Raw genomic sequence first — 27,701 nt, 5'->3', positions numbered from 1 at the left:
ATCCTCCTCAAAGGCTCAGACTGGAGTGTCTCAATGTGTGTGGATGTAACAAAGGTGAGAGGAAAGGAGAGATAGGTAGTAAGTTTGAGGAAAGAAAAATGGATTTTTGGTTCTGAAGGAAATGAGGCTCAAAAGGTAAAGGGGAAGAATGGTTTGGAAAAGTCTGGGGAGTAAAGTTGGGGTAGGTGATAGGACAAGAACTAAAGGAGTAGCACTACACCTGAAAGCAGTTGTGGGAGTGAGTGACAGAGTGTAAGGAAGTAAATTCTAAACTGATGTGGGTAAAACTAAAAGTATATGGAGAGAGATGGTTGATCATTGGTGCTTATACAACTGGTCATGAGAAGAAGGATTTTGAGAGACGTGTTGTGGGAACAGCTGAGTGAGTGCGTCAGCAGTTTTGATGCACTAGAATGGGTAGCAGTGATAGGCAATTTAAATGCGAAGGTGAGCAATGTCGCAGTTGAGGATATAACTGGTGTACAAGAAGGGGTATTCAGTGTTGTAAATGGAAATGGTTAAGAGCTTTTGGATTCGTGTGTTGAGAAAAGACTGGTGATTGGGAATACCTGGTATAAAAAGATAGATATACACAAGTATATGTATGTGAATAGCAGATATGGTCAAAGGACATTATTTGATTATGAGTCAATTGATATGCATGTAAAAGAGGTAGAGATTTTCAAAAAAGAAAAGAGAATGTCGGGGAGAAGAGAGTGGTGAGAGTAAGTGAGCTTGGAAAGAAGACTTGTAAGAGGAAGTACCAGGAGAGATTGAGTGTAGAATGACAAAAGGTGAAAGCAATTGATGTGAGGGAAGTGGGTTAGGAATGGGATGTATTTAAGGAAGCAGTGATGGCATGTGCAAGAGATACATCTGGCATGAAAACATGTTGGAGGTGGGCAGATTAGAAAGTGTAGTGAATGGTGGGATGAAGAAGTAAAGCTGTTAGTGAAAGATACTTGCAAGGAAGGAGTCCAAATGAACAGGAAATGTATAAGAGAAAGTGGCAGGAGGTCAAAGGAAGGTGCAAGAGATGAAAAATAGGACAATTGAGGGTTAGAGTGAGAAGAGTATCATTAAACTTTCGGGAGAAAAAAAAGATGTTTTGGAAGGAGGTTAATAACATGCGCAAGACAAGAAAACAAATGGGGACATCAGTGAAGGGGGCAAGGGGGTAAGTGATAACAGGTGGTGATGAAGTGAGGAGGAGATGGAGTGAGTATTTTGCAGGTTTGCTGAATGTGTTTGATGATAAGAGTGTAGGATGTAGGGTGCTTTGGCTAGGGTGATGTTCGAAGTGAGAGAGTCAGGGAAAGTGGTTTGGTGAAGAGAGAAGAGGTGGTGAAAGATGAAACCTGGCAAGGCAGTGGGGTTGGGGTATTGCAGTGGAACTTTTAAGAAAGGGAGTGACTGTATTATCAATTGGATAGTCAGGATATTCAATATATGTATGGATTGTGGTGAAGTGCCTGAGGATTGGTGGAGTGCATGTACAGAGCCAATGTAAAAAGGCAAAGGGGATAAAGGAGAATGTTCAAACTACAGAGCCATAAGTTTGTTGAGTATTTCTCGAAAATTGTACGGAAGGGTATTAACTGACAGGGTGAAGGCATGTACAAAGCATCAGATTGGGGTGGAGCAGTGTGGTTTCAGAAGTGGTAGAAGATATGTGGATCAGGTGTTTGCTTTAAAGAATGTGTGTGAGAATTACTAAGAGAAAAAGATGGATTAGTGTGTGGCATTTATGGATCTGGAGAAGACATATGACAGGGTGGACAGAGATATTTTGTGGAAGGTCTTAAGAGTATACAGTGTGGGAGGTAAGCTGCTAGAAGCAGAAAAGTTTTTATCAAAGGCATGAGGCATGTGTACGAGCAGTAAGAGAGGAGAGTGATTGGTTACCAGTGAGGGTTGGTCTGCAGCAGGGGTGTGTGATATCCCTACGGTTGTTTGATTTGCTTATGGATGCAGTGGTTAGGGAGATAAATGCAAGAGATTTGGAGAAAGGGGCGAGTATGCAGTCTGTTGGAAATGAGATAACCAGGGATAATAAATCTACACCCTGCAAAAGCATCAACAATTTTGAGCATGCAACAGTTTGGTCCCAATAATTAAATGCATAGTTAATTCTATGAAAATGTTCTCTTATCAGCCCACCAACAAAGAGTTACAATACCTTGAATGTGTTATATTTTCCTCCACCAAAGAAGTTACGGCCAAATACATCCAGACCCACATAGACCTGGTTACACTGTTCACCAGCTGCTTTTCTAGAACGTTTCAAGTGGTCATCTGTCCATGTGTAGTTAAGGAAAATCCCATCACAGGCATCAAAAAATGGTCTGAAGAATGAGTACTCAATAAGGTCTTTAAATTATCATCTTTAAATCTAACCAAACTTATAGTCTACAACAATAAGTGATTTAATTCTTTGGCAAATAATTCAGAATTTATTATTTTCTAATAAAAAGTATCATAGGAAACAAATAAAATCATAAAAACTAGTGTTGGTGATTTTCTGTCCACTCTTTTAGAGACAAACCAGATCATTAAATAGATTAGCCAGATGTGCAATCCTATGCCTTCAACAAATGTGAACCATACACCACTAATGGGCTTTAATTTGTTTTTGATTAGTTTGACTTTTAAGAGAAGGATCACCAACTTTTTCATTAGGAAATACACCAATATGTTTATATAACACAAATCAAGGGAACAGACACCATCCAATCTCCTCACCTACATAAAGGCTGATAGTATCCAATCAACAAACTCACACCCTCTTCATTTCTAACATAACACTCGACAGCACATAACTCATAAAAACCCTTTACTCTACTCTCCAATTTTTCCATCTTTGCAAATATCATGATCACACATCTCCATTCAGATTCTCCTGCGATGAACCCGAACAGTACCACCAGTATGGAACCATCCTTCTCACAATGTGTCCCCATGACTAACATCAAGAGACTGGGACCAACTCCACTCTCCTGGACAAGGCTCTTACACCTGGCTCTTCTCAATTCATTTCTACAACATCCTCAGTCTCAAATTTAACCTTCCATCTGTAAAACATCATCTGTCCACTTCACCCCTGATTTTCTCTCTGAATCCCATATGTTAAAGGCTTCTTCCCCTCTTCACTACTAGATCCCTTACTTCAACCTTTACCATAAACCTTTCCAAGAGTGATGTTTGCACCTACTGTAATACAAAATTCCCAATGCTCACCACATGAATTTTGAGTCTTCTGCCTATAATGCCATCTGGCTTAAAATTCCTCTACCCTTTATAAACTCATTTTTAAGTTTTGTAAATTTTCTCCAATTCCTTCAAATGTGTACAACTCTTTGAACATTTTTCCTGCTATGAAACACTGCTCTCTTCACATCAACTTAATGAAACCTTACATGCAAGGGCTCTCAGCATACATCCACTCAGGCTGGTCCTGGCAGAGACGAAGCCTTTTATTTTTCCTTCCTTAATGGTCTAGAACAGATAATTCAACATCTAATGATCCAGCCATCATCACTGCTCCTCTAACACACTCAACCTTTATTTCTAATTTCTGAACCCTCTCAAAATATACACAATATTTCTGCCCTTAATGGTTCTCCAACCAAAGTCTTCATATTATCCCCCCTTTAATTGGGGTTGTTCACCCTCTATCCTTCCCCATCAAAATGCCACTCATGTCACCTATGTGTAGTTTTACAAATTTTCACAAGGACAGGTTTTACTCACTGAGCAGGATGCCTCATGTTGTACTGAAAGCATAATGGAGATTATCTTGGCTGGTATGCAGTCTCGAGTCTCATCTTCCATTAAATTATCCATCCCAGTTATAGTTTGATAACTCCTGCTCTAATGCTTGTTGTATCAAGAGGAAGAGTGCACAGGACTATGAAACTCTTAACTTCCCCTGAAACTTATTTGGTTTTCATTTCTACTCAGAATCACTGCTTACTCTTCTGTGTAAAATTAAACGCACATTCAAAAAGAGTGGCAATTTTACCTCTTACTGTACAGACTAATCTTTCTGATCTTTAACCATAAACATCACATAATTTCTGCAATTCAACACTTTCTTCTCTCTCCAAATGATGAAAACACTCTCTGGTGTCCTATTTTCCTTAAGTAAGCTCTGGATGATTTAACTTAAAAACCTTCACCCCATATCCTTCCACTGAAACTATGCTAACACCCACATTTTCCCTGCACAAGGTCTTTCAAGTGCCTCCCAGCTTCAGGAGGAAAAGGTATATGGCCAAGATAGTATACCTCCTCATGTTCTAAAGAGTGTGCCCCTGAGCTAGCTCTGATCCTTGCTTGCTTATTTTGCCTCTGTCTAGAATTCCAGACCTTTCCTTCAGCTTGGAAGCATGCCTTGATGCAGCCTATCCCTGGAGGATACCACTTAACCCATCCAACTAACAGCCAGGTGCTCTCACTTCTGCCTCCTCCACAGTCTTTGAAACTCTCTTTTACTGTCTTAAACACATAGATTCCCATTCCAGTCTTTCTCATCACAAACAAAAATATCAGTGATAGTTCTACTGGCAATCTTTCCTATGTACCTCACCTATGGTTCTCTTCTCTCAGGGAATTTGGTGAAAATCTTGTCTTAACCCTCGACACCTCCAAACCACTTGACAGAGCAAATGCTTTCTAAACTCCCTTTCTTTGGTTTTTCTCCTTCTCTGTGTTCCATAATAAACAGTCTCCCCTATGATTTTTCCATTAATAAAGTCACTAATTGAGCAATTCTTCCTCCTATCCTATCAACAGCAGTTTTCTTAACATTATTCTATTGCCTACTCTCTTTCTCCTTTCGAAAAAAGACATCTCTTCTAACTCTAACTCTATTCACCCTCATGCTGATGATTCCACTTTACACACTCACTTTCCCTCCCAAAGTCCTTCTAATCCAACAGTTTTTTCTCTCTTTCAATTCAGACATTTTCGGCTACTCTCTTTCTCCTGTCAACAAAAGACCTCTCTTCTACCTTGAGCCATATTCAAAATCATGAGAATGACTCCACTTTACACACTTTAACTCACATTCCTTCCCACCCTCTAATAATCCTCATTTTCTTTTTTGTACTGAACATATTTCATCTTTCAATTCGGAACTGTCCAGCCTCTCACAATATGAGAGCAGTAGCCAAGTCAGCTTAATAGTAATGAAATGCAATTTTTCCCTATGTCTCTTTCAAAGAGACATTTACCTCCCTCTGTTTAATCTAAAAACACTACAGTTCAATCCTGTAATAAAATGAACATGTTGGGCATAACCAAATCCTCTATCATAATACTTCTTCCCTCAGGCAGCTGAGCTGTAAAATTCTCTTCCTACCCTGTACCACACAGTTAGATAAATGCACGCATACACATACATAACTATGATGAAAAGTGAAGGGCTATAAAATTGTCCACCATTTCAGTGAGATAAGAGAGAGGTAATCTAACCAGAGCTCCCTACTTTCTAATTCACTTGGGTGATGCTGACAGGGAACATTGGTTTATGGTATGCAATCCTAATGTAATCACAGGCCCAAACAAAAGAAAGAAGACATAAATACTGTTTTTGTGTGAAAGTGATGGATGGTTGTAATAGACTATACAATGAAACTAAGAATGCTGGCAGTAGAAATGTTTTTAAAAGGCTACTTGATGGTAAAGAAATTTCAAGAAATAGTGCCACGCAAGTGTAACACCCTCTCCCCATACAATGCAAACAGACAATTACTAATGTTAAGCTCACCGTTTCTGTTTAGAGAACGGGCTCAAGAAACAAGCATAAACTTAATCATGCATAGCTAGAATAAAATTCACCAAGGATTTCAAAGGTATAACTACATCCTTCTCATTCCCTGAATTCTCCTTACAGGGGTTGTCTCAACTAATGTTGCCAATGTTGAAAGGTATGCAAGGGCCTCGTGAGTAACCAACTTCAATAACATGGAGATTTTCAAGCAAACTCCCCTCACAATATTACAGCCACTGCAATCGTCAAAGACAGACTAGAAATATATAAAACTTTTCTTCAAAATATTATACCTGTTAAGGTCATTGAGTTCATTCTGCCAATCTAGTTTGCCCTCTATGGTGACACTATCATACCATATCACAGCTGCATTGGGACAGTAATCCTTCATTGCTAATGTCAGCCTCTGAACAAAGTTAATCAGTTGTTCAATCTGAGGAAGAAAGTAACTGTGTTACAGCTTACAAACTTAATCAACACATGAATAAAATCTAAGACATATAACTAACATCTCACATGAATCCGCCACCAGCGCTGTATCATCAGCGAACAACAACTGACTCACTTCCCAAGCTCTCTCATCCCCAACAGACTTCATACTTGCCCCTCTTTCCAAAACTCTTGCATTTACCTCCCTAACAACCCCATCCATAAACAAATTAAACAACCATGGAGACATCACACACCCCTGCCGCAAACCTACATTCACTGAGAACCAATCACTTTCCTCTCTTCCTACACGTACACATGCCTTACATCCTCGATATAAACTTTTCACTGCTTCTAACAACTTGCCTCCCACACCATATATTCTTAATACCTTCCACAGAGCATCTCTATCAACTCTATCATATGCCTTCTCCAGATCCATAAATGCTACATACAAATCCATTTGCTTTTCTAAGTATTTCTCACATACATTCTTCAAAGCAAACACCTGATCCACACATCCTCTACCACTTCTGAAACCACACTGCTCTTCCCCAATCTGATGCTCTGTACATGCCTTCACCCTCTCAATCAATACCCTCCCATATAATTTACCAGGAATACTCAACAAACTTATACCTCTGTAATTTGAGCACTCACTCTTATCCCCTTTGCCTTTGTACAATGGCACTATGCACGCATTCCGCCAATCCTCAGGCACCTCACCATGAGTCATACATACATTAAATAACCTTACCAACCAGTCAACAATAACTAACATATTCAAGAATCAAGTAATATGGTAAAGCACTCTGTACACAAATACCCCAGCAATCTGATGGCTCACCTAACATTCTTTCGAATTTTGTAGGTACGTGCGTAGTCACATTTGTTAATACCTATCTGTATAGTATTTTTTTTTTTTTTATTATACTTTGTCGCTGTCTCCCGCGTTTGCGAGGTAGCGCAAGGAAACAGACGAAAGAAATGGCCCAACCCCCCCCCCCCATACACATGTATATACATACGTCCACACACGCAAATATACATACCTACACAGCTTTCCATGATCTGTATAGTATGGAAAGGGAATCTCCTACTCATTATGCCCCATCTCTTTAGAGGATTTGTTCATATTTCACTCAAGAGGCAAAACTGGAAGTAATGAGATTTACTTGAAATATTATACAGTAATGAATTCATCTTAATCTTTCTTTTCATTCAAGTGCTTCATATGTATTAGTGAGGTAGTAACAGGAACAAATGAAGCCAAACTTCTCCTTGCACTTTCATAGTGACAGAATAGACTTAATATTACAATAAGTCACCTGGATACTTTAACAAGAGGTGGGAAATATCAGATCATCATTTGACAATGGCTGCCATCCAGTAAAGGACCATCATATGATGATGGCAACCATATAAAGGCTAAGTAGCATAATCAGTTCCATGTTCCTCCTCACCCACAGGGTCCTGATGGTTCATGAAAGAACTATATGAAAGGTGAGGCAACTTAGGGAAGGTAAGGCAACTTACTGGAAAATGTTGCTGTGGCAAATGCCAAGAAACTTTTTTTTTTTTTTTTTTCTTTTTTTTTTTTACTTTGTCGCTGTCTCCCGCGTTTGCGAGGTAGCGCAAGGAAACAGACGAAAAGAAATGGCCCAACCCCCCCCCATACACATGTACATACACATGTCCACACACGCAAATATACATACCTACACAGCTTTCCATGGTTTACCCCAGACGCTTCACATGCCTTGATTCAATCCACTGACAGCACGTCAACCCCTGTATACCACATCGCTCCAATTCACTCTATTCCTTGCCCTCCTTTCACCCTCCTGCATGTTCAGGCCCCGATCACACAAAATCTTTTTCACTCCATCTTTCCACCTCCAATTTGGTCTCCCTCTTCTCCTCGTTCCCTCCACCTCCGACACATATATCCTCTTGGTCAATCTTTCCTCACTCATTCTCTCCATGTGCCCAAACCATTTCAAAACACCCTCTTCTGCTCTCTCAACCACGCTCTTTTTATTTCCACACATCTCTCTTACCCTTACGTTACTTACTCGATCAAACCACCTCACACCACACATTGTCCTCAAACATCTCATTTCCAGCACATCCATCCTCCTGCGCACAACTCTATCCATAGCCCACGCCTCGCAACCATACAGCATTGTTGGAACCACTATTCCTTCAAACATACCCATTTTTGCTTTCCGAGATAATGTTCTCGACTTCCACACATTTTTCAAGGCTCCCAAAATTTTCGCCCCCTCCCCCACCCTATGATCCACTTCCGCTTCCATGGTTCCATCCGCTGACAGATCCACTCCCAGATATCTAAAACACTTCACTTCCTCCAGTTTTTCTCAATTCAAACTCACCTCCCAAGAAACTTATGCAATTAAAAATTGCCTAATAGTAACAAAACTTATGACATACTTCAGTCTGTAAGGTTTTGGAAGACTGAAATTTTACTCTTATTACATTTAAAACATTTAATTTTTCTCTGTTCCTTCTGGAAAATTAAAAAAAAAATAATGAGAGGGGAGGATTTCCAGCCCCCCGCTCCCTCCCCTTTTAGTCGCCTTCTACGACATGCAGGGAATACGTGGGAAGTATTCTTTCTCCCCCATTCTTTCAAAATTTTTTCTTTCTCTTTTTTTCTTTTTTTTCTTTTTTTTCTGAAAGAAAGAAAAAATTTTTCTATTCATAATTGCTCATCATTTCATACATGAGCAAGGTAGCGTCAGGAACAGATGACTGAGCCTGAGGGAAAATTCCTCACTTGGCTCCTTGCTCTGTTCCTTCTTTTCAAAAGTAATACATGAAGGAAGGATTTCTAGCCACCTGCTCCTGCCCTTTTTACTTGCCTTCTCTGACATTCACAAAAATACATGGGCATTATTCTTTCTTACCTATCCCCATGCTAAGATGAATATCTATTAGTCAGTTTTTATATAAGAAAAAGTACTACACGACATAAAAACATAGAAATATGTTGTTTTCAATAAGTCATTTCCTTTATAAGTAAAATCAATATCGGGCATAAAAAACACAATGTATTTCAGTGCATTGCACATGACAGCTAAAGATCATATGTAAAGAAATGCATTCTTTCTTTGTCTGTTTTGGCACTACCTCACCAATGCAGGAAAAGGTGGACCAGTGTGAAAAAAGAACAGAGACAAAAAAAGAGTAAAGTAATTATGGTTACAGAGTAGTGCTCCTTTAAAAAAAAAGTCATGAAACAGTTTACCTGTTTGGAATCAATCTCATTTTCAATATTGATGAGCCATCCTTCAAAGCCGTGGTATCTGGCAATCTTAACCAACTGTGACACAGTAGATGCCACAGAATCCTTGCTTGCCAGAATACTGTGACATATATCAGTGCCTTTATCCCACTCTGTTATAAGTGTTCCTAGAAAATAAATTCTAGATTACATATCAAGAATTCTTTAGTTATGAATGGAAAATACATTAAAATTGTTTCTATCTATCTATATTTCTGATACCAAGTCCCACTGGGAAACTCTTATGGGGATGGCCCTAAGCGAGAGAGTCTCCATAACAGATGAACTCCTGAGCTCCTTCATAGCTTCTAGTGCCTCACCCTTAAGAGGTCATTAGCAGAAGGCAACTTTAGCGCCAGTGTTTTTAGAGGCTCCTACCTTCCTACTAACTACTTCTGCCCAATGTGTCTACCTAATGTTTCTGCCAAATGTTCCAAACTACTACTTCTACCTAATGCTTCTACCTAATGTTTCTACATAATGCTCAAGTCAAATGTTACTAACTACTATTTCTATCAACTGCTCCTGCTGTTTTGCTAAAAGGCAGAGCTAGCACAGCGCTCAACACACAAAAATCTAGAATTACGAAGAATGAGTTGTATGAGTTAAGTGTTGTTGAAGTGTTATGTGTGATAAGGAGATATTGTATGTTTATAGACAAAATGCCACAAGTCCACGTTTGGATAAGGCATAAAAAAAGATAGCTACTGGGTTCAAAGAATGGAACATTACAACCTGGATTAATCACTCCTTGTATGGAATACAAATCTCATATGTGGGGTGGTTCTAGCTCTGCATTCCTATTTGACAGTTTAGTCAAAAGCAGTCCAATTTATAGACTTTCCCAGGCTGAATTCAAAACTTGACCCACTTGCCCAATGCCACAGTGTTGTTCCTTTACCTCTACTATATATGGTATTACTTTGGTTTTTGCTCCCAAAAGCTGGCAGTTTGTGTGTCCCCATCAATAGGTATACCATGCAATACTTAAAAAGCTGTTGAACCACATGATCATTGTATGGCAACTGACAACTCAAGGGTGGGCTGTTTTAGTGACTGTTTCTTTCCCTACACCTCAAACTTTTGGAACTCTCTATCTTCTCATGCCTTTTCCAGTAACTATGAGCTGGCACATGTTAAAAGACAAGTTTTTCACTTCTTCCAAAATTCATAAATACTTTTCCTTGTCTCTTTTTTTCCCTTTCATAATCATTTCTATATTACAATTAAGGTTTGGCCTTGATGTGGACTTAAAAGTAAAGGGAGAAAAACAAATCTACTTGTACCCTAATTATCATTATTCTCTTAACATCATTGACTAAATCGTAACGATCAGTAGAAAAGTGGACTTTGTGTGTGTACTAATTTCTAATACCTCTGGCTTATGCTTCAAACTAATTCTTATTTCTATGTTAGCTGAGATGGTACAGGCAGCTGAGGCCATAATCAAGGCCATCCCATTAATATCATATACATACAGTACATATACACATATATGCCCATACACACACACATATATATACATATACGTATCAACACATGCATACATATACATACACAGACATATACATATATACACAAGTACATATTCATACTTGCTGCATTCATCCATTTCCATCTCCACCCCGCCACACAAGAGACAGCATCCCCCCCCCAGTGCGGTAGCACTAGGAAACTAACGAAGAATGGCCCATCCACTCATATACATATATTCTTTCTCCCCAATACCCAGGGATGCTGTTTTCTGTGGGGCGGGGTAGCAACAGGAATAGATGAAGGAAAGCAAGCAAGAATATGTACATGTGTATATGTTTGTGTATGTGTTTGTATATGTATGTATTGTTGATATGTATAAGTATGTGTATGCTGATATGTATAGGTATGCATATGTGTGTATATGGGTGTTTATGTATATATGAATGGATGGGCCATTCTTTGTCTATTTCCTGGCACTACCTTGCTGATGCAGGAAACAGCGATTATGCATAAAAAATATAAATAAATACATAAATATCATATCCCTGGGATAGGGGAGAAAGAATACTTTCTATATATTCCCTGCATGTCATTGAAAGTGACTAAAAGGGGAGGGAGTAGGGGGCTGGAAATCCTTCCCTCTCATTTTTTCAATTTTCCAAAAAAGGAAACAGAGAAGGGAGCTAAGTGAGGATATTCCCTCTAAGGCTCAGTCCTCTGTTCTTAAGGCTACCTCGCTAATGCAGGAAATGGCAAATATGTATAGAAAATATTTATCTTTTCTTTCTTTTTTTTTTATACTATTCGCCATTTCCCGCATCAGCGAGGTAGCGTTAAGAACAGAGGACTGGGCCTTTGAGGGAATATCCTCACCTGGCCCCCTTTTCTGTTCCTTCTTTTGGAAAAAAAAAAAAATGAGAGGGGAGGATTTCCAGCCCCCCGCTCCCAGAAAATATCTATATATGTTATATTTACTTATTATACATAATGGCTGTTTACAGCATCAGCGAGGTAGTGCCAAGAAACATACAAAGAACGGCCCATCCACTAATATACACATATATATATATATACAAACACCCACACATGCACATATACATATATATATATATATATATATCAACATATACATGCAAAGACATATACACATGTACATATTCATACTTGCTAGCCTTCATCCATTCCTCTCGCTACCCAGCCACACAGGAAGCAGCATTGCCACTCCCTACATATATCCTCCGTGTCAACCTCTCCTCCCTTACTCTCTCCATATGTCCAAACCATTTCAACACACCCACTTCTGCTCTCTCAACCACACTCCCCCTACTACCACACACCTCACTTACCCTTTCATCACTTACTCGATCAAACCACCCCACTCCACATATTGACCTTAAACATTTCATTTCCGACACATCCACCCTCTCTTGAGCCAGGTACCCATTTTACTGACCAACCCTAGGGGTGGATGAAAAGCTGGGTTGACTGTGGACTGATTGCTGCAACCAGGATTCGAACCTATGCTCTCAACCCTAAGTGGCCCATGAATGTGTCACAGTCAGTAACCCATCCAGTGCAACTTTTCTAACTTGAATGAAGCCACAGTAAGCAGTGGTCAATATCAGAGACTAAATCTCTGTCCTCAGTGATGAAGATTACGTGGGAGTACGAGTTTTCTTACAGGTAATTCCACAATTCTTAATATTTTATTTTTTCATTCACATGCCTGAAATCAACATTAATATATTTTGTGTAATATACCCATAAAAATTATGAAATTACAATAAAATGACAGCTACTTTTTTATTCAAAGTGCTACCTCATACCACTGACTTAATAGAATATAAACATGGACATGTATAAAAGAAAGAGACAGGAGGTCAAGAGAAAGGTGCAAGAGGTGCAAAAGATGGCAAATGAGAGTTGGGGTGAGAGAGTATCATTAAATTTTAGGGAGAATAAAAAGATGTTCTGGAAGGAGGTAAATAAAGTGCATAAGACAAGGCAAAGGGGATAAGAGTGAGTGCTCAAATTACAGAGGTATAAGTTTGTTGAGTATTCCTGGTAAATTATATGGGAGGGTATTGATTGAGAGGGTGAAGGCATGTACAGAGCATCAGATTGGGGAAGAGCAGCGTAGTTTCAGAAGTGGTAGAGGATGTGTGGATCAGGTGTTTGCTTTGAAGAATGTATGTGAGAAATACTTAGAAAAGCAAATGGATTTGTATGTAGCATTTATGGATCTGGAGAAGGCATATGATAGAGTTGATAGAGATGCTCTGTGGAAGGTATTAAGAATATATGGTGTGGGAGGAAAGTTGTTAGAAGCAGTGAAAAGTTTTTATCGAGGATGTAAGGCATGTGTACGTGTAGGAAAAGAGGAAAGTGATTGGTTCTCAGTGAATGTAGGTTTGCGGCAGGGGTGTGTGATGTCTCCATGGTTGTTTAATTTGTTTATGGATGGGGTTGTTAGGGAGGTAAATGCAAGAGTTTTGGAAAGAGGGGCAAGTATGAAGTCTGTTGGGGATGAGAGAGCTTGGGAAGTGAGTCAGTTGTTGTTCGCTGATGATACAGCGCTGGTGGCTGATTCATGTGAGAAACTGCAGAAGCTGGTGACTGAGTTTAGTAAAGTGTGTGGAAGAAGAAAGTTAAGAGTAAATGTGAATAAGAGCAAGGTTATTAGGTACAGTAGGGTTGAGGGTCAAGTCAATTGGGAGGTGAGTTTGAATGGAGAAAAACTGGAGGAAGTGAAGTGTTTTAGATATCTGGGAGTGGATCTGGCAGCGGATGGAACCATAGAAGCGGAAGTGGATCATAGGGTGGGGGAGGGGGCGAAAATTCTGGGGGCCTTGAAAAATGTGTGGAAGTCGAGAACATTATCTCGGAAAGCAAAAATGGGTATGTTTGAAGGAATAGTGGTTCCAACAATGTTGTATGGTTGCGAGGTGTGGGCTATGGATAGAGTTGTGCGCAGGAGGATGGATGTGCTGGAAATGAGATGTTTGAGGACAATGTGTGGTGTGAGGTGGTTTATCGAGTGAGTAACGTAAGGGTAAGAGAGATGTGTGGAAATAAAAAGAGCCTGGTTGAGAAAGCAGAAGAGGGTGTTTTGAAGTGGTTTGGGCACATGGGGAGAATGAGTGAGGAAAGATTGACCAAGAGGATATATGTGTCGGAGGTGGAGGGAACGAGGAGAAGAGGGAGACCAAATTGGAGGTGGAAAGATGGAGTGAAAAAGATTTTGTGTGATCGGGGCCTGAACATGCAGGAGGGTGAAAGGAGGGCAAGGAATAGAGTGAATTGGAGCAATGTGGTATACCGGGGTTGACGGGCTGTCAGTGGATTGAATCAAGGCATGTGAAGCGTCTGGGGTAAACCATGGAAAGCTGTGTAGGTATGTATATTTGCGTGTGTGGACGTATGTATATACATGTGTATGGGGGGGGGTTGGGCCATTTCTTTCGTCTGTTTCCTTGCGCTACCTCGCAAACGCAGGAGACAGCAACAAAGTATAAAAAAAAAAAAAAAAAAAGACAAGGGAGCAAATGGGAACTTCAGTGAAGGGCGCTAATGGGGAGGTGATAAAAAGTAGTGGTAATGTGAGAAGGAGATGGAGTGAGTATTTTGAAGGTTTGTTGAATGTTTTTGATGATAGAGTGGCAGATATAGGGTGCTTTGGTCGAGGTGGTGTGCAAAGTGAGAGGGTTAGGGAAAATGATTTGGTAAACAGAGAAGAGGTAGTAAAAGCTTTGCGGAAGATGAAAGCTGGCAAGGCAGCAGGTTTGGATGGTATTGCAGTGGAATCTATAAAAAAAGTGGGTGACTGTATTGTTGACTGGTTGGTAAGGTTATTCAATGTATGTATGACTCATGGTGAGGTACCTGAGGATTGGCGGAATGCGTGCACAGTGCCATTGTACAAAGGCAAAGGGGATAAGAGTGCTCAGATTACAGAGGTATAAGTTTGTTGAGTATACCTGGTAAATTATATGGGAGGGTATTGATTGAGAGGGTGAAGGCATGTACAGAGCATCAGATTGGGGAAGAGCAGTGTGGTTTCAGAAGTGGTAGAGGATGTGTGGATCAGGTGTTTGCTTTGAAGAATCTATGTGAGAAATACTTAGAAAAGCAAATGGATTTGTATGTAGCATTTATGGATCTGGAGAAGGCATATGATAGAGTTGATAGAGATGCTCTGTGGAAGGTATTAAGAATATATGGTGTGGGAGGAAAGTTGTTAGAAGCAGTGAAAAGTTTTTATCGAGGATGTAAGGCATGTGTACGTGAAGAAAGAGAGGAAAGTGATTGGTTCTCAGTGAATGTAGGTTTGCGGCAGGGGTGTGTGATGTCTCCATGGTTGTTTAATTTGTTTATGGATGGGGTTGTTAGGGAGGTGAATGCAAGAGTTTTGGAAAGAGGGGCAAGTATGAAGTCTGCTGTGGATGAGAGAGCTTGGGAAGTGAGTCAGTTGTTGTTCGCTGATGATACAGTGCTGGTGGCTGATTCATGTGAGAAACTGCAGAAGCTGGTGACTGAGTTTGGTAAAGTGTGTGAAAGAAGAAAGTTAAGAGTAAATGTGAATAAGAGCAAGGTTATTAGGTACAGAACGGTTGAGGGTCAAGTCAATTGGGAGGTAAGTTTGAATGGAGAAAAACTGGAGGAAGTAAAGTGTTTTAGATATCTGGGAGTGGATCTGGCAGCGGATGGAACCATGGAAGTGGAAGTGAATCATAGGGTGGGGGAGGGGGCAAAAATCCTGGGAGCCTTGAAGAACATTATCTCGGAAAGCAGAAATGGGTATGTTTGAAGGAATAGTGGTTCCAACAATGTTGTATGGTTGCGAGGTGTGGGCTATGGACAGAGTTGTGCGCAAGAGGGTGGATGTGCTGGAAATGAGATGTTTGAGGACAATGTGTGGCGTGAGGTGGTTTGATCGAGTAAGTAATGCAAGGGTAAGAGAGATGTGTGGAAATAAAAAGAGCGTGATTGAGAGAGCAGAAGAGGGTGTTTTGAAATGGTTTGGGCACATGGAGAGAATGAGTGAGGAAAGACTGACCAAGAGGATATATGTGTCGGAGGTGGAGGGAACGAGGAGAAGTGGGAGACCAAATTGGAGGTGGAAAGATGGAGTGAAAAAGATTTTGAGTGATCGGGGCCTGAACATGCAGGAGGGTGAAAGGCGGGCAAGGAATAGAGTGAATTGGATCGATGTGGTATACCGGGGTTGACGTGCTGTCAGTGGATTGAATCAGGGCATGTGAAGCATCTGGGGTAAACCATGGAAAGTTGTGTGGGGCCTGGATGTGGAAAGGGAGCTATGGTTTCGGGCATTATTGCATGACAGCTAGAGACTGAGTGTGAACGAATGGGGCCTTTGTTGTCTTTTCCTAGCACTACCTCGCACACATGAGGGGGGAGGGGGATGGTATTACATGTGTGGCGAGGTGGCGATGGGAATGAATAAAGGCAGACAGTGTGAATTGTGTGCATGTGTATATACGTATGTGTCTGTGTGTGTATATATATGTGTACATTGAGATGTATAGGTATGTATATTTGCATGTGTTGACGTGTATGTATATACATGTGTATGGGGGTGGGTTGGGCCATTTCTTTCGTCTGTTTCCTTGCGCTACCTCGCAAACGCGGGAGACAGCGACAAAGCAAAATAAATAAATAAATATGGTTACTATGCATGGCTAACAGAGTAAATGAGTAATAAGAAGTGAGCAAAGCAAATGTAGATTTTCCAATGCAATCATTCCAAACTTGGAATTACATAAATTACCAAGCTCTGCAACTCAAGTGAAATCCTGATGATCATACTTTAGCTACTTTTTTACCATAGACAATCTAAACCTTTACAGTGTAATTTCCATAAGTGTACTAAGATCTACATTTTCATCCAAATGAATTATGACAGAGAACACTTCCATCAAAAGACTTACTATGAATTCAGGAAGAGAAAAGCTGTAACTTACCAAGAACTTTTGTTCCATGCTGATGAGCTGCATTAATCCAACCTGGTGGAGGTATTGTAACGAAGGAATGACTGAAGTACACAAACATGTCAATGCCTGACCAGTGATAAAATCTGTATGCATCCTTGTTTCTACATCCTTTATAGAATCTGCCAAACAAAATGACATGCTGATAGTATGGCTTTGGAAGTTATCTAATATAGCTGTCATGAATAAAATAATTCATGTCTGTTTCACTATTTAATATTCATTTGTCTGCTGTTAGAGACTTTTCTAGCTCTGCAACATGTATAACATTTTCCATACTTGGAGAAGGAAGAAGAGAGAAGGGAAAGTTGGAGGAGAGGGAGGGAGAGTTTGAAGAGGGAGTGGGAGACAATAGAGGGAGGAGCTGGGGGGGAGGAGGAAAAGAAAGAAGTGGAAGGACACTGAGAGAAAGTGGGGCAAGAATGGGAAAGGAAGGGGAAGTAGGAGGTGTTGCATGGGATGCAAGCTAGTAGCAAGTGGTGAAATGTAAGGAAAATTAGTTTGTTTGGATACCTTATTTATCTTAAAATTCTTCTACTTTTTGTTCTTTTTCACAGTATCTATTTTCTTCTTTCAGTGAATGATATGGTATGGGCAAAAACATCATTATAACTCATGGCTTATTTGTCTACTAAGTATCAAAAATACATACAGACAAAACACTACATACCTGTCATCTAAATAGCCTCCTTTCATATCATGACAAAGAAGTGTCTTTGGGTATGATGAAGGATGATGGGAAGCCCGAGTATGTAGTTCCTTTACATTAACAATCTCCTCTATGTGGTTATTTGGTTCAGTCCACTGTGCAAACTCCTCCCAAGTCCTTAATGGATGAACTTCTCCAGCATTGCAATCCTTTGCTGGTGGCATGGTCTTCCTGGTGGTAAAAATAATATCATCACAAGGGTAGAGTGGAATGATAACCAGTTCACTGCATATGAATATTACCAGTTTTCAGCAAAATGACAAGTGTTGTTATGGGGCCTTTGATGACAAGATGCCTCAATGAACAGATGGAATAAGTTATTCTAACAATGAAAATGTAATACAAGAATGAGATCAAGAGAGTAACAATTCTAATCTACAATGTCTTTTTCAAAAAACCAAGAACTGTGTACTCAATAAAATGCTTATTCCCTAGTGTCAGAGCAAAATTCATATCTTCTGACCCATAATGAACATAATAAAAATAACACTATAAATTCAATTCTTTTTTTTATACATATTCGCCATTTCCCACATTAGCAAGATAGTGCTAAGAAGAGAGGACTGAGCCTTACAGGGAATATCCTTACTTGGCCACCTTCTCTGTTCCTTCTTTTGGAAAAAGTAAAATGGGAAGGAGGATTTCCAGCCTCGCGCTCCCTTCCCTTTTAGTCCCCTTCTATGACATGCAGGGAATGCGTGGGAAGTACTCTTTCTCCGCTATCCCCAGGGATAAATGGAAAAAATAAAGGCATGAAATTAAAAGGATGAAAATATAATAATAATGTGAGTAAAATATCCCTGGGGATAGGGGATTAAGAATACTTCCCACGTATTCCCTGCGTGTCGTAGAAGGCGACTAAAAGGGGAGGGAGCGGGGGGCTGGAAATCCTCCCCTCTCTTTTTTTTTAAATTTTCCAAAAGAAGGAACAGAGGGGGCCAGGTGAGGATATTCCAAAAAAGGCCCAGTCCTCTGTTCCTAACGCTACCTCACTAACGTGGGAAATGGCGAATAGTTTAAAAGAAAAAAAGAAGAAATTATTATCTGGGAGTGGATTTGGCAGTGGATGGAACCATGGAAGCGGAGGTGAGTCATAGAGTGGGGGAGGCGGCGAAGGTTCAGGGAGCGTTGAAAAATGTGTGGAGGGGGCGAAGGTTCTGGGAGCGTTGAAAAATGTGTGGAAGGCGAGAACATTATCTCCGAAAGCAAAAATGGGTATGTTTGAAGGAATAGTGGTTCCAAAAATGTTAGATGGTTACAAGGCATGGGCTACAGAGTTGTGCAGAGGAGGGTGGATGTACTGGAAATGAGATGTTTAAGGACAATATGTGGTGTGAGGTGGTTTGATCGAGTAAGTAATGAAACGGTAAGAGAGACGTGTGGTAATAAAAAGAGTATGGTTGAGAGAGCAGAAGAGGGTGTTTTGAAATGATTTGGTCACATGAAGAGAATGAATGAGAAAAGATTTACAAAGAAGATATACGTGTCAGAGGTGGAGGGAACGAGGAGAAGTGGGAGACCAAATTGGAGGTGGAAAGATGTAGCGAAAAAGATTTTGAGTGATCAGGATCTGAACATGCAGGAGGGTGAAAGGCGTGCAAGGAACAGAGTGAATCAGAATGATGTGGAAAGTTTTGTGGGGCCTGGATGTGGAAAGGGAGCTGTGGTTTCGGTGCATTATACATGACAGCTAGAGACTGAGTGCAAACAAATGTGGCTTTTGTTGTCTTTTCCTAGTGCCTCACGCAGATGCGGGGGGAGGGGGTTGTCATTTCATGTGTGGCGGGGTGGCGACGGGAACGAATAAGGGCAGACAGTATGAATTATGTACATGTGTATATATGTCTGTGTGTGTATATATATGTATAAGTTGAGATGTATCAGTATGTATATGTGCGTGAGTGGACATGTATGTATATACATGTGTATGTGAGTGGGTTGGGCCATTCTTTCATCTGTTTCCTTGCGCTACCTCGCTAACACGGGAGACAGCGACAAAGTATAATAAATATAGAAATTAATAGGTGGATACAAGGTAATAAGATATAAGAAAAAAAAAAGCAATGCATGGTGGATGGAGGAGATTGAATATGCTCATGAAGAGGAGATAAAGGAATATGGTAGATTAAAAGAATGTGGAGTGGTGGAGTGTTTGATACGAAATACTCTTAGATAGTTTGGGCATTTGGAAAGAATGCAAGACTGGGAGTTTCCAGGAGAGTGTATGATAGTACAATTAGAGGGGTTAGCATGAGAGAAAGACCATCTGTGATATGGGGAAATAGAGTGGGAGAATACTGAAAAGAGAGAAATGAAGGAAGAATGCATGGAATGGTGTAAGCATGGGAGGCATGAGAGGACAGGCATAAGCGGAGACTTTTGCTATGACCACCCCCTTAATGGGGGTTACCAAAGGGAATGGGCATCAGAGATATAAACAGATAGACAGATACATACACACATACTATTTCTGTTCCTTGGCATAGAACTTCGAGCTCCTTGTTATCTTTGCATTGTATGTATTTCCATGGCTACTAATTAATTTGTTTATTCCCCAAAGCAAAAGCATGCAAACTGCAGGATGTAAGGGTCTTAGTTATAATTTGCAGCTAACTTGTGGCATCTTTTGCATTTCAGATACAGTATCTATTTGAATCCAAGGCTAGAGAGTTGTAATTCCTGTGATGTGATTTCTGAGAGTTTCTGTAAACTTCTGTAAGAATCATGAAAAGACTATGAGACAGGTTACAAGGAGAGATGCAGTTTTGTTAACGGATTGAAGATCTACTATTCTGGGGTGAATGTAGTGACTATCTAGAGAAATGTTAACAGATGAGCATCAAACTCAGTGATATGAACTTTGAGGATCAAAATGATAGAATAAATATATCATTATATTCATCTACAGCTGGAAATAATATGACCAGTCAGTCTGCTTTATGTCTGATGACGTCTATATTGGTGATGTTAATCAAGATTCTGAATAGTAAATTTCAAAGAGAATATTGAATAATAAGATAAATCTTGACTGCTTGGGAGGTTAGGTAAGGTGTTTACGCATCCTGTTAATTTCTTAAAAGTACTATTTATCTACTTCATTATACTTGATCACTGTTTCCCGCATCAGCAAAGTAGTGCCAGGAAACAGATGAAGAATGGCCTATCCACTCATATACACATACATATATATACATAAACGCCCATACATGCACATATACATACATATACATATCTACATATACACATTTACATACATATACATATCTACAGATACACATATACATACATTACATACACAGACATATAAATATATACACTAATACATATTCATACTCGTTTGCCTTCATCCATTCTTGGTGCTATCCCGCCCCACACGAAACAGCATCGCTATGCCTATCCACTCATATAAACATACATATATATACATACACGCCCATACATGCACATATACATACATATACATATCTACATATACACATTTACATACATATACATATCTACATATACACATATACATACATTACATACACAGACATATAAATTTTTTTTTTTCTTTTTTTGCTTTGTCGCTGTCTCCCGCGTTTGCGAGATAGCGCAAGGAAACAGACGAAAGAAATGGCCCAACCCACCCCCATACACATGTATATACATACGTCCACACACGCAAATATACATACCTACACAGCTTTCCATGGTTTACCCCAGACGCTTCACATGCCTTGATTCAATCCACTGACAGCACGTCAACCCCGGTATACCACATCGCTCCAAATCACTCTATTCCTTGCCCTCCTTTCACCCTCCTGCATGTTCAGGCCCCGATCACACAAAATCTTTTTCACTCCATCTTTCCACCTCCACCTCGTTTGCCTTCATCCATTCTTGGTGCTATCCCTCCCCACATGAAACAGCATCGCTATGCCCTGCTTCAGAAAGGTAGCAGCAGGAAAACAGAAAAAAAAAAGGCCACATTCGTTCACACTCAGTCTCTAGCTGTCAAGTGCAATGCACCAAAACCACAGCTCCCTATCCACACCAAAGCCCCACAGACCTTTCCATAGTTTACCCCAGACGCTTAACATGCCTTGGGTCAGTCTGTTGACAGCACATCGACCCCAGTATACCACATCGTTCCAATTCACTCTATTCCTTGCAAGCCTCTCACCCTACTTTATGTTCAGGCCCCAATCGCTCAAAATCTTTTACACTCCATCCTTCCACCTCTAATTGGGTCTCCTGCTTCTCCTTGTTCCCTTCACCTCTGTCAATCTTTCCTCACTCATTCTCTCCTTTGTCCAACCCACTTCAATACACCCTCTTCTGCTCTCTCAACCACACTCTTTTTATTACCACACATCTCTCTTACCCTTTCATTACCTACCCGATCAAACCACCTCACCCCACATATTGTCCTCAAACATTTCATTTCAAACACATCCACCCTCCTCCATACAACCCTATCCATAGCCCATGCCTCACAACCATATAATATCATCGGAAATATTGTTTTTAAAAGTGTATTACCTAATTTCACATTGATTAACTCAAAAATTTCCCTGATATAGTACCAACACCTTGTTTAATATCATTCATTGTGAGGAATAAGATTAATCCGTCCACATATATTTGTGTAATAAAAATACATGAAAAACAAAAAACATAACCAGGAAGGTAAGGTTCACATAGGTTTTGATATTCTACTAGTGTTTTACTTGTGAAATCATCGAGCCCCACATGTCCCCTGATGTATACGGTTTTCACGTCTACCGCCTTACTCAATATTGTTCAAGTAAATATACAGCTCTAAAGTAATGTTCTATAACCTTATTACAATAAAGTAATGCTTTATAACCTTATTACATTCTCAAAACAAGACACGAATACTGCACTACAAAATCTCTTGATATTCAAAGCTAATAACGCTGAGGTGCTAAACTGGATTTTTACCTCTCCTATGATTGCCTTCCAGAGAATCAATATCCATCCTGTAATACAGTGATCAGAGCTACATTATATACTCACAGTTTGTTGTAACTAGAGGAGTATTGCTATATCATCTTTCATCATAGTTACATCTTCCAATAATTCACAAAGTTTACTATTTCCCGATTATACACTATTACGATACTTTCCTCCGTCCATAAGACAAAACAACTATAAAGATGCAGTCTAAATTCTTATTCTTTAATGGTACATACCATCATAAAACGGCATTAAGGTACTTACTTTTCTCCATGAGACAATCCGGAACTTTAACAGCTCGGCGGCGCTCATGTAAATATTGACAATAGTTTGTTTACAAATGTTTGGATGCATTTCCATCAAATCTCAAATTGAAATGAAGACAATTAACAGAAAAAATGTTCATAACGATGAAATTCACTGAACTAATTTTATCATAATGTGATGCATATTAAAACAAAAGTGAAAAAACAAGCAAAACATATTTTAGTATGATCACTATTGGTCTATGAATTGAATCAAGCACTATATTTTCTATGAAAGTACGACCATGATTCCGAGTAACATTAATGCAGAGAAACGGGTTTATCTTTGTAAATTTACATATTAATATAACCAATGAAAGGATAAAGTACATTTAGGCACTTATTTCCAATGCGGTCCTCATGATACATTTCGTCAAAAAGAAAAATACAAGAGTACAAAATTACAAATGAATTAGATATAAGATAAAAGAAGTTCTTTATGCCTGAAGACTAATATTAGAGAAGTTAGAAGTGTTACTGGCCCAGTGTAAAATAATCATAAATTAGTTACAATTACGGTGAGATCATTAGCATTTAACTTTTATTTAACTTAGCATTTGATTTTATTTGTTTCTCAGAAGCATCTTTAGTTGCCACTGATGAATTGAATTTGTCTGGAATGAAGAAAGTCGTTACATTTTACACAAAACATATTATATATCAGCTTCAGAACTCACTACGCAAATTACAAATGGGCCTAACTGTACTAGTAGTGTCACCATGTGCACACACAAAAGCCTTGTGCCACTAATGGTACATCTGGGAAGGACCTCTCAAGAAGACCGTGCCAAGTTTTGTACTGCCGATTCTTTGCATATTTAGTCTGACATTGTTCGATCATTAGTGTATGATCATTCTACAAAACAATACTGGTGTAGGTAAACGATCTCTTACTAAATCTCATACTCTATGGACAACAAACGATAAATCACGAGTTCTTGTTCCATACATGTGCTGATGATTGACCATTTCAATGTTACATCTCATACATTCTTTGGGCATTATCATGTATGATATATATATATATATATATATATATATATATATATATATATATATATATATATATATATATATATATATATTTTTTTTTTTATTTTGCTTTGTCGCTGTCTCCCGCGTTTGCGAGGTAGCGCAAGGAAACAGACGAAAGAAATGGCCCAACCCACCCCCATACACAATGTATACACACACACGTCCACACACGCAAATATACATACCTATACATCTCAATGTACATATATATATATATACATACACAGACACATACATATATATCCATGCACACAATTCACACTGTCTGCCCCCATTCACTCCCATCGCCACCTCGCCACACATGGAATACCTTCCCCCTCCCCCCTCCCCCCTCATGTGTGCGAGGTAGCACTAGGAAAAGACAACAAAGGCCCCATTCGTTCACACTCAGTCTCTAGCTGCCATGCAATAATGCCCGAAACCACAGCTACCTTTCCACATCCAGGCCCCACACAACTTTCCATGGTTTACCCCAGACGCTTCACATGCCCTGATTCAATCCACTGACAGCACGTCAACCCCGGTATACCACATCGATCCAATTCACTCTATTCCTTGCCCTCCTTTCACCCTCCTGCATGTTCAGGCCCCGATCACACAAAATCTTTTCCACTCCATCTTTCCACCTCCAATTTGGTCTCCCACTTCTCCTCGTTCCCTCCACCTCCGACACATATATCCTCTTGGTCAATCTTTCCTCACTCATTCTCTCCATGTGCCCAAACCATTTCAAAACACCCTCTTCTGCTCTCTCAACCAGGCTCTTTTTATTTCCACACATCTCTCTTACCCTTACGTTACTTACTCGATCAATATATATATATATATATATATATATATATATATATATATATATATATATATATATATATATATATATATATATATATATATATATATATCATTTATTTATCGTGTGTGTGTTCTACAGAGATCACCGAGGTTCGTACGTGCAGATGGAAGATTCTTAGCGGCCGTTCTCATGAGGGTAACGTCACAGATGCTGCATGTAGAGTTAGAGTATGAGAAGACTAGAATCCTATATTTAGACCTAAAAAACATCCACCTAATGTATTGGTGGTGGTAAAGACTGGTCTCGTTCCAGCTGTACTGCAACTAGATAAGTTGTGGCGCTTCTACTGAGAGACTGACTCATTAGTAGCTTCTCAAAGCTAATGACTTTAGTTAGATATTAAACTGTTACGTCATTATGACAATGTTTCCCAGTGCCTTTTGCATGGTTAATACTCATGTGAATGACCAGTCTATACCAACACCAGGTCAGTGCAACTCTCACTATAGCTGACCCTCCTCTCCCTGCTTTACCATTACTCAGACAGTTCCTTCCTAGACTCCATCCGTGTACATGAAAATTTGACAAATTGCTTTTCTGAAGATCTGAAACCTGTCGAGGTAGGTGCTCAGCCAGATAGGAAGGTGGTATGTTCGTACGGTGTGAATGCCACCCTGGTCGAGGTATTTGTAAAGTGAACAGATGTGTAACATGTGTGATGTGCACTGATAACACATGTGGCATCTTATGACACTGACTGGCGAATCTTATATATTTATGTGGCACTAGCTTCACTGCACACCAGACTGCACAGTTTCCTATTTTGGGTAATATTTTGGTTGAAAGTTTGTCTACTGCATTTGCCTGGCCTCTACCGGCGCTCAGATGGTGATGCAAGATTAACGACGAGGGTCAGGCTGGGCGAGTCATGCAAGGAGGGGAGAACCTCCCCTGCTGTACAGCAGCAAGCCAGGCAGCAGCACCTACCCTGCTGTACAGCAGTAATCAGGCAACAGAACTTGTCCTGTTGTACCACAATAAGCCTGACAGCAGAACCTGTCGTAGCGCACAGCAGTAAGCCAAGTGGGGTTTATGAGGATCGAGATGTTTTAGTCACGTCACTGGTAGCTACTCCAGCCACGGTGCAGTCCTCATGTTGAGTTCTCATCTTAGTCTTGCATTCTTGGCAAGTCTTATTTTCAACATGTAAAGCAGATGTCATGGACTTGGTATACTCTCTCTCTCTCTCTCTCTCTCTCTCTCTCTCTCTCTCTCTCTCTCTCTCTCTCTCTCTCTCTCTCTCTCTCTCTCTCTTAGGTGATAATCAAAGAACCTAAATCTTGCAGAGTGACTAGCGTGCCCGCTACATTGGTCAGGCTGAGGTGGAGGGTGACTGGTGCCTATGAGCGGCCAGCGGCTGGATCCCCTGTGTCTCGACACCATCGATGTGATTGTAAGTTTTTGGTCTTTTGGCATACAGGATGGTAGACTTCCCTTGATAATCTTAAGATTCTACATTAGAGAGAGAGAGAGAGAGAGAGAGAGAGAGAGAGAGAGAGAGAGAGAGAGAGAGAGAGAGAGAGAGAGAGAGAGAGAGAGAGAGAGAGAGAGAGTGTTCAACCGGTGGTGGCGGTGGTCGTCACAACGATGCAGTGTATACCGTCACATTTAAGGTGGTCCCCGTGTGAAACTGCCTGAGGCCCTCTCCATTAGGACCTAAGTAGTTCTCGTCTCCTCATCGCTTCCGTTTAGCTCCCCCTTTCCCTCCCCCCCATGTTCCCTTTCCACTCCCTTTCCCTCTCCATCATTTACCCCCCCTACCCGTGGATAAGCGGGCATGGCTGTCTGGAGCTGAATACAATTTTAGTATAATATATTTTCGCTGAATAGTCTTTAGTGACGTAAGAAGCGTATGGCAACCGCCCACGACAGGCTCCTTAGATTCGTGCGGACTACTAGGACTGTGAAAGGATTAGGTGACGATTGAGAAAGGCCGGGAGATTCAGCTAGTCTTGAGAAGAACAGTTGGTGTAAGATATGTTAAGTGTGTGTATAAGAAAGTTAATGGGAAGTGGAACACTTAACTAGACTAGAGACAGTGGTGTGAGACGTTACCGCTGGCGAGCCAAGTTTACCGTATCAGCTACATAATTCAAGTACGATATATCTGAAAGGGTTATTGCAGTGTTGAATAGCCATATAATGACAGAAGAGGAGAGCTTAAGAATTCTCGCTGGAAAGAACGTGAAAGAACAGCAGACGAATTTTACCCAGGGAAGAAGGTTACTCAGGAGGGAGACGGGAGTGGCTGAGTGGCGGACGAGGCAGAAGGAGAGACATGTAGCTATAGGGTCCTGGTGGGACTGACAGTAGTAGAGAGATACATGGAACAACTCCGCAGTGATAATGAGCTTTGCATGTACATTCTTGTATCAGCAATGTCCCTAGATAATACATGGTATGTAGTACATGGGGAAGACATGGTAAACAAAGGTATGGTTGATATGCTTCAACTAAGAATGAATATGATCGACGGTGTGTATTATGAGGCCGTGAGAGATAAGATGTCAGATAATATGATAGTGGCACGTAGGTCTTACGTATATTTCAGAAATCGTAGGGCTATAAGTACAAATATAAAAGGAGGAAATCAGTTGAGTAAAAGTACTAAACATGTTTTCAAAGAGAAGAATGGCCCAACCTTACCAAATATACATTTATATACATTCACGTCCACACACGCACATATACATACCTATACATTTCAACGTATACATCAATATACATACATAGACATATACATATATACATATGTACATAATTCATACTTGTTGCTTTCATTCATTCCCATCGCCATCCCGCCACATGAAATGACAACCCCCTCGCCTCGTACACGCGCGAGGT

General features: G+C 40.1%; 1 protein-coding gene across 6 annotated transcripts in view; it reads right to left on the bottom strand.

Moving 5' to 3' along the window:
* The window catches only part of ENGase (cytosolic endo-beta-N-acetylglucosaminidase), a 45,860-nt gene extending 22,796 nt beyond the window's left edge, over positions 1-23,064 (bottom strand). For 4 of the 6 annotated variants that reach the window (XM_071671763.1, XM_071671766.1, XM_071671768.1 and 1 more), the window contains exons 1-6: positions 22,725-22,853; positions 17,664-17,873; positions 16,967-17,115; positions 9,474-9,637; positions 6,067-6,206; positions 2,180-2,345 (exon numbers count right to left, since the gene is read on the bottom strand). In XM_071671763.1, the coding sequence (XP_071527864.1) occupies positions 2,180-2,345; positions 6,067-6,206; positions 9,474-9,637; positions 16,967-17,115; positions 17,664-17,866 (822 nt within the window). In that variant the 5' untranslated portion in view covers positions 17,867-17,873; positions 22,725-22,853. Of the gene's footprint in view, positions 1-2,179; positions 2,346-6,066; positions 6,207-9,473; positions 9,638-16,966; positions 17,116-17,663; positions 17,874-22,649; positions 22,854-22,928 lie in introns of those variants that run through there. The other 2 variants (XM_071671764.1, XM_071671765.1) reach the window with 2 other exon arrangements.
* Positions 23,065-27,701: the final 4,637 nt, after the last annotated feature.

The sequence above is a fragment of the Panulirus ornatus genome, chromosome 17, assembly GCF_036320965.1.
Source record: "Panulirus ornatus isolate Po-2019 chromosome 17, ASM3632096v1, whole genome shotgun sequence".
Lineage (NCBI taxonomy): Eukaryota > Metazoa > Arthropoda > Malacostraca > Decapoda > Palinuridae > Panulirus > Panulirus ornatus.
This window is presented reverse-complemented; position numbering and strand designations above follow the sequence as displayed.